This window comes from Physcomitrium patens, chromosome 17, assembly GCF_059467195.1.
Source record: "Physcomitrium patens ecotype Gransden chromosome 17, ASM5946719v1, whole genome shotgun sequence".
NCBI lineage: Eukaryota > Viridiplantae > Streptophyta > Bryopsida > Funariales > Funariaceae > Physcomitrium > Physcomitrium patens.
The window spans coordinates 11060673-11067824 of NC_143426.1; the positions used below are offsets into that span (position 1 = coordinate 11060673).

At 40.7% G+C, this 7152-nt stretch overlaps 1 protein-coding gene across 8 annotated transcripts; it reads right to left on the bottom strand.

The window, feature by feature from the left end:
• Positions 1 to 1232: 1232 nt before the first annotated feature.
• LOC112294067 (uncharacterized) lies at positions 1233 to 6561 on the bottom strand. 8 transcript variants are annotated; one of them, XM_073539965.2, is made up of 5 exons: positions 5698 to 6401; positions 5102 to 5557; positions 3471 to 4739; positions 1995 to 3220; positions 1233 to 1743 (listed from the first exon to the last, which is right to left on the bottom strand). In XM_073539965.2, the coding sequence occupies exons 1-2, from the start codon at positions 5703 to 5705 to the stop codon at positions 5191 to 5193; spliced, it is 375 nt and encodes a 124-aa protein (XP_073396066.1). In that variant the 5' UTR covers positions 5706 to 6401; the 3' UTR covers positions 1233 to 1743; positions 1995 to 3220; positions 3471 to 4739; positions 5102 to 5190. The 8 variants fall into 8 exon arrangements, with proteins under 8 accessions (XP_073396066.1, XP_073396065.1, XP_073396064.1 ...); XM_073539964.2 differs by having other exon boundaries at positions 1995 to 3309; XM_073539963.2 differs by having other exon boundaries at positions 1995 to 3371.
• Positions 6562 to 7152: the final 591 nt, after the last annotated feature.

Sequence of the window (7152 nt, forward strand, 5' to 3'; positions counted from 1 at the left end):
AGCTTTAGAATGTCAAGTTTGTTTTCAGATGACTTGGATTTTGTGAAATAAAATAGGGTTGACATTTCTAGTGATTTCAAGAGTTTTGTAGTAGATCTACAAGTGAAATTTTGTGGATTAATGGTCATAGTTGTACTTAATATGTATTGTGAATCTTAGCTCGATCTAATGGTTGAATTGAGGATTATTGAGGTTTAAGTGGGTCAAGGTCTTAGAAAGTAGAATTTTAGGTCTAGTGAGGGTTTTTAAGATTTCTTGTAATCTACAAGTTGGATCAGAGTGAAATTTATAGGTGATGATAGTAGAATTTTTTTCCTATGTATATAAAAAGTTTATAATCAATCGAATGGTGAAAAAGAGAGATATTGGCTCTGGAAGATTGGCATCAAGGTTGAAGAAGGAGGCTGGCTAATACCTAAGCATATTTTTGAGGTTATCGTCTATTTGGTAATTTTGATCCTTTTCAAATTATTTGTACTTATTTTCAACTTAGTTTTTAAGAAGTATGCAAAATTTGAGTTAAGATCAATGATTTATTCATTAGTTATTGAGGTTTAAATCTATTGTAGAAATTACTAGGATTTGGTTAGGATTTGATTTAAGATTTTAGATTTGGTTAGGATTTGATTTAGGATTTAGGATTTGATTAGGATTTGTTTTAGAGTTAGGATTTGATTAGGGTTTGATTTAGAATTAGGATTTGGTTAGGATTTAGTTTAGGATTTGATTTAAGGTTTAGGATTTAGTTAGGATTTGATTTAGGATTTGGTTAGGATTTGATTAGGATTTGGTTTAGGGTTTAGGATTTGGTTTAGGATTTAAGGTTTGATTAGGGATTTATTAGGATTTAGTTTAGGGTTTAGAATTTTATTAGGATTTATTTAGGATTTAAGATTTAGTTAGTTTTTGGCCTAAAGTTTGAATGAAATTGAATAGAATTTTAACTAAGATTAAATTAAGATTGAATTGAGATGTATTTGAGATATATTTATGATCATTTTAATATTTTTTTAAGATTTCTTATTGTTTCTTTGTGATTCCTTTGAGGTTTCTTTGAATTTGATTAAAGCTTGCTTAGCATTGTTATGGTCTAATTAGAATTTAGTTAATATTCTATTAAAACTAGGATTTTGTTGTTGCAATTTCCATTCTACCTTCCACAACTAGGTGCCCGAAGCATTTTCAAGCAAGACTTCACGTATTACAACACCGGTGCAATCCTAAACAAGACATAGAAGCGATGCTAAGTGAGTTTAAATTGATTGAAAAATCCAACTCAACTCCTCTCATTAAGTCCTGGGTAGTTGACTTAGGAGCTACTGCTTAAGTCATGAAAGGGAGTCATTCTCTGAGCTCAACAAGCATCCATCTGCCAATGTTCCCACTGCTAGTGGTGCTAAGCTACTTACTTCTGGTCCTGGATGTATATCTGTTGCAGGCAATAAAATCTCTGAAGTTTTGTATGTACCGAAAGTCACTAGGAACTCTCAGTTGGCCAGCTTGCTGATCTAGGACATCTTGTTTTTAAAGCGAAGAGCTGTCTGGTGATGGACAAGAAAATTCCATCCAAAGTGTTTCGTCGAGGGACCAGGGACCCGGAGTCAAAGCTGTACAAGCTTGACCGTCTTCCTCCTGATCCCCCACTTAGAAAACTTGGACGAAAATACTTTCTTACACATCCGACTCTCACTGCTACGTGTGTACTTTCCTCACCAACGCCTACATCGCCATCGTAGAGTGGACCTGCTTCATCGAATATACAGTCCGCAGGGTCAATCTCGCATACTGACAACCTCTGGCACCAGCGCATAGGACATGCAAATCATCAGAGGCTAGCATTCATGACAAAACATGGACTCATCACCGGAGCTCCAGTTTACTCTCACAGAGGCGTGTATGAAGTTTGCTCCAAAGCAAAACAGACGAGGCAGCGAATTCCTAAAGCAACGTCAAGTCGCTTCAACTGATTCATACTGATGTTTGTGGTCCCTTACCTGTTGCAGCAGCTGATGGACCCCGCTCTGTCCTGACTTTTACAGACGACTTCAGTCGTTACTCATGGGTGTTCCCTACAAGGCTAAAAAGTCAAGTGTTTGATTACTTCAAGCTTTTCAAACAAGTAGAAAACCAGCTTCAGAACAAAATCTCGTGCGTACGTAGCGACCGTGGCGGAGAATATATGTCAGATCAATTTTCTCGATATCTCCACAGTCAAGGAATACGTCGTTAATTGACAGTCGCCCGCACACCTCATCAAAATGGGGTGGCGGAAAGGAAAAACCGAATCTTGTTCAAGATGGTTCGCTGCCTAACTTTAGGCAAAAATCTTCCAGCCTTCCTCTGGGGAGAGCTAGTTCGCACTTTGAATCACATCAATAATCGATGTAGTACCCGTGATCTGAATTCCATCACACCTTTCGAATGCCTGTTTGGTGCAAAACCCGATGTATCACACTTCCGCATTACAGGCAGTATTGCCCATGTTCACATTCCTGAAGCTATGCGCTCTAAGCTTGGCCATCGTTTCATCAGATGACACTGAGACGGATGCTGCCATGCTTGTTGATTCAAGAGATTCAGATGTCACTGGCGACACTCGAGACGATACAGTGCATCATAGTCCCTCTCCACCAGTTCTGAGGGAAAAACGGAAGCGACTACCAAAACCTCTTCCACTACCTCGAGAACCTTCAACAAGAATCAAATCGGACAACTCAAGACATCTGGGGTATCACATGTACACTGCTACCACCGATTATGCATTACTAACTGACACTTCTAGTGAAATTCGATTTGCAGATGTCATTCAGGACCGAAGGTGGAGAGAGGCCATGGAGGTCGAAATGGAAGCACATTTTCGGAATGGCACTTAGGAGCTTGCAGAATCACCTCCTGTCGAGTCCTCACTTTCCGCAAAGTGGATCCTGAGAACTAAGACAGATCATGCTGGCAACATTCGTTACAAAGCTCGAGTAGTGGCTCGTGGGAACGAGCAAAGGCCAGGTCTCAATTATGATGAAACCTTCGCACCAGTCGTAAAATGGTCAACTGTCGGACTCGTGGTGGCATCAGCATCGGCATTTGGCTGGCCCATCTCTCAGATGGACGTAGTAACAGCGTTCCTCAACGGGACCCTGAAAGAACTTATCTTCATGGATCAACCAGCTGGATTTGAGGTCGCTGGAAAGGAGCATCTTGTCTGCAGACTGAAGCGGTCAATCTACGGGCAAAAACAAAGCCCACGAACCTGGTGTGATGAAGTCGATTCCTTTTTCCGTCAAATTGGATGCACTAGTAGTCTTCTCGATCCTAACCAATACATTTTCCGAAAAGGCAAAGATATTGCGATCATTATTATGTTCGTCGATGACCTGCTCATTACAGGTTCATCAACCAAACTGATCAACTCAATTAAGGATCAGCTCTGCTCCAAGTATGACATGAAAGATTTGGGAACAGCACGAAGATACCTGGGAGTAGATTTACTCGTCACAGACACTGGAATTTTAATGCATCAGGCAGACTGCTGCCACGGCTTGATCAAGGATAACAGCATGGAAAATTGTCGCCCTGTCAAGACGCCACTTCCTGAAGAGCTAACTCTGTCGGCTGAAACAGGCACTGCGGAATTTGACTTTACTACGTATTGCCGACTGGTAGGAAAATTGATATATCTAACTAATCCTAGGCCCGATTTGTCATTCGCTGTTGTAGTCAGCAGGTTTATGGCACATCCCTGGCAAGCTCATTGGGATGCTGCGGTACACATTCTGCGATACATTAAGGGAACTGTAGACCTGGGAATTTCATTTCAAAGGTGCCCAGAACTGGAGCTCAAAGGTTTTACTGATTCAGATTGAGGTAACTCGTGTCCAGACACAAGGCGGTCCACCGGAGTTCACTTGTTCACGCTGGCATCGAGACCGGTTAATTGGAGCAGCAAATGTCAGCCTACAGTGTCTCGAGCCACCACTGAAGATGAGTATAGAGCTCTTTCAGACGGAGCACAAGAAGGTGTCTACCTGAAGCGCCTAATTGAGGAACTACGAATGCACATGTTGCCACCGGCTTATTTAAATTGCAAAGATGCCACGATCTCAAGTAATATGTCTATAGCTCACATTCTGACACAGCAAGATTTGCACCTCCTGTGTGACAACGTCAGTGCTATCAAACTGGCAAAGAATCCAGTCTTCCACGCCAGAACAAAACACCTGGAGATTCATCACCATTTCGTCAGAGAGCAAGTTCTGGCATTGGAAGTCACAGTTCAGCACATTTCTACATCCGAGCAACCTGCAGATATTCTAACCAAAGCGCTTTCTTGCATCAAGTTCGAGCAACATCGAAGAGGAATCGGCATGCGGACTATTGATAAGATGCAATTATTGCAAAATTCTTCGTCATTCAGATAACAGGGAAGTTTGTCCCTTGTCCAAATTTAGGAACTTGTCTGTAGATTCATCAGCTCATGCCTCTGCCCATCTTGGAGTCGAGCCAAGCTCGAGGGAGGGTGTTGAAAGCCTTGCATCTCGCTGACTCTAGCATTAAGAAGGAAACGTCTAACCGTCTTAGTTTAGCATGTAAACTCAGCGGTCGGTAACGAAATCAAGCTGTATGATCTTGTCACTTAGTCTAGGAAACGCTCGACTAATCTGGTTCAGCGATTTGATCTTGGCCCTGCACATTCTGCGGGGGCAGTTGAGGTCACAGACTCCCCTCTCTCCTGTACTTAATCCCTGTTTTGGGTTAACGAAAACAGGTCGAATTAAAGCTTTTCTTTCCACATAGATGTGCACAGTAGAGAGCTGTGAAGTTGAGCAAATTGCGCAAGTTAATGCAGAAATTTATGCATTAGCATCATCGCACGAACTAGACTTGCTGCCTAGAAACTTTAGACAAGGCAATGTGAAATTAACAACGGATTCGGCACATGCCACCACAAAGGCTTCGAAACAGTACTGAGCAATAAGTACATGACTGGGCCTTCAATACATTCATGTATTCCAATCCACACACAAGCAACAGGAATTTGCATCAGAGACGGCACATCATCACCCCCAATTCCGAAAGAAGAACGAGCGAGCACTGGAAAAGTTACCTCAAGCTTTGACCCGGGGTGAACATTGAGCACCATGGGCACAATAACCACCACGTTTCTCAATGAAGGCCGTGGAGAACAACTTCCGACTACGAAATCCTTATCTCCACCAAACTCCCGTCCAAATTACACAACAGCATCCCGACCATCAGCTCCATCCCAAGGTACGCCATGTCTGACAGAGAAAACAAAACCTCTTTGATTGCTGCTGCATAATTTGCGTTGGGTTGGAACCTGTCCAGCCTGATCGGTGGCTGCAGGACGATGTGCTTCAGTGATCCCTCAAGGAAAACACCTGCCTTCCCAAAATCGTTACCTGAGCTTTGCACACCCTCTCCATTCCATCGCACAGTTAGCAGCCCTTGCTGCTTCTCGTCCTTGCCAGCACGTACTGCTAACTGATCGAAAACGGATAACAATGAACGCAAGCCGACGAAGAATAAATTTAGCAAATTACTGCTCCCAGCCAACCACCCAGCTGACGCGACAGATTCAACCACAAATTTCAAGACTGGAGCTCGGTGGCATGAACATTGCTTCAAAAACGAAGTGGAGCAGAGTTACAAAACTTGCTGCATTGCGCACGACCCACAAACCTTTGCATTACAGCGCGAAACCATTCCGAACATCAATCCTCGCAGTTCTTTCCTGAGAGTCCTCCAATCCAAAACCCTAGATTCAAGATTCCTGCTCCAATCCACCTACTTTCACATCATTTCGTATCTTAAGCTGTGTCAATGTTGCAGGCACCAACTGTAGCGTCGCCGACGTCCCTGCCAACCATTGTCTGCGCGAAAGTGTCATACGGGATGCGTATCTGACGCAGGAAATGCACCATTCAGGGCTCCAATTAGATCCAGAAATGGCTGCAGAAGGGCACTGGTAAGAGCACGTGGGCGACCAGGTCCCACCATCGCCAAACGAACGCTCGGGGATCCTTCAGTCCAACGCTAAACTCACACATGAGAGGCTACTGTGTGCCAGCCGGACCCGCCATCGCCAAGCATTTGCTGTCAATGCAGTCAACCATGTCGAAAACCATGCCTGCACTTGAACATTTGTTGGGAACACATCATGAAGAAACGAATGACTTCATGCTCTCAACTTAGAACCGCCATTCGCATTCGCTATAAACACACGCACACACGCATCGCTCGTGAAATGCTATTAAAAACATTATATCGAATTTGAGCAATTAACGTGTGTGTGTATGCATATATATATATATATATGCAAGTTTTTATTTATTTGGTGGATTAATAGACAACAAAGAGACAACCCAAGCACACATACAAGTTGTTGTATAGAAGTGATATATCAATATGTAAAAGGTTGTGCTTTTTATTGAATTTATACTTAGTATTTTTATTTGTATAGACAGATTTTAAATTTTATGTAGATTGTTATGTACTATGAAGCATTGGATCCCAACCTAACCAAACATCTATGTATACAAGCACAACCACATTCTTATCATAATATGAGTCCACTTCAAAAATAAAATTTCTAAAAAAATAAATTTATGTGTAAATTTGTAAATAAGTGTAAATAGACACAATAATTGCATTAGGGAATCATGTTGATTCTCAACATTCAACAGCAAGGTAAATAATCATAAACGTTATCTTTATAATTCATTATCATCTTATTTATCTAATATCTAAAATAAAATAGTTTAAATTAATAAAATAAATATTATAAAAAATAAATAATGTTAAATTAAATGTATATATATATATATATATTTATAAAAACATGTACTATTGGCTTCAAAAAGTTGTAAAATTTTAATTTGTGGTTACTAAGTAAAAAATTGACTATTCCTAAAAAAATGTTGACTAAGATAAGAATATATATATATATATATATATAGAATCATTTGTGTTTCTTCACTGTAATTAAAAAAACATAATTTTTATTCAATACAACTTAAATAACTAAGTTAAAAGAACTTTGGAATAAACTACAATTACAATGGTATTTTTATCTTCATAATTTTTAAGGTATATGATCTTAATCATATTTGGAGAAGTGCATCTTAAGATGGCAAA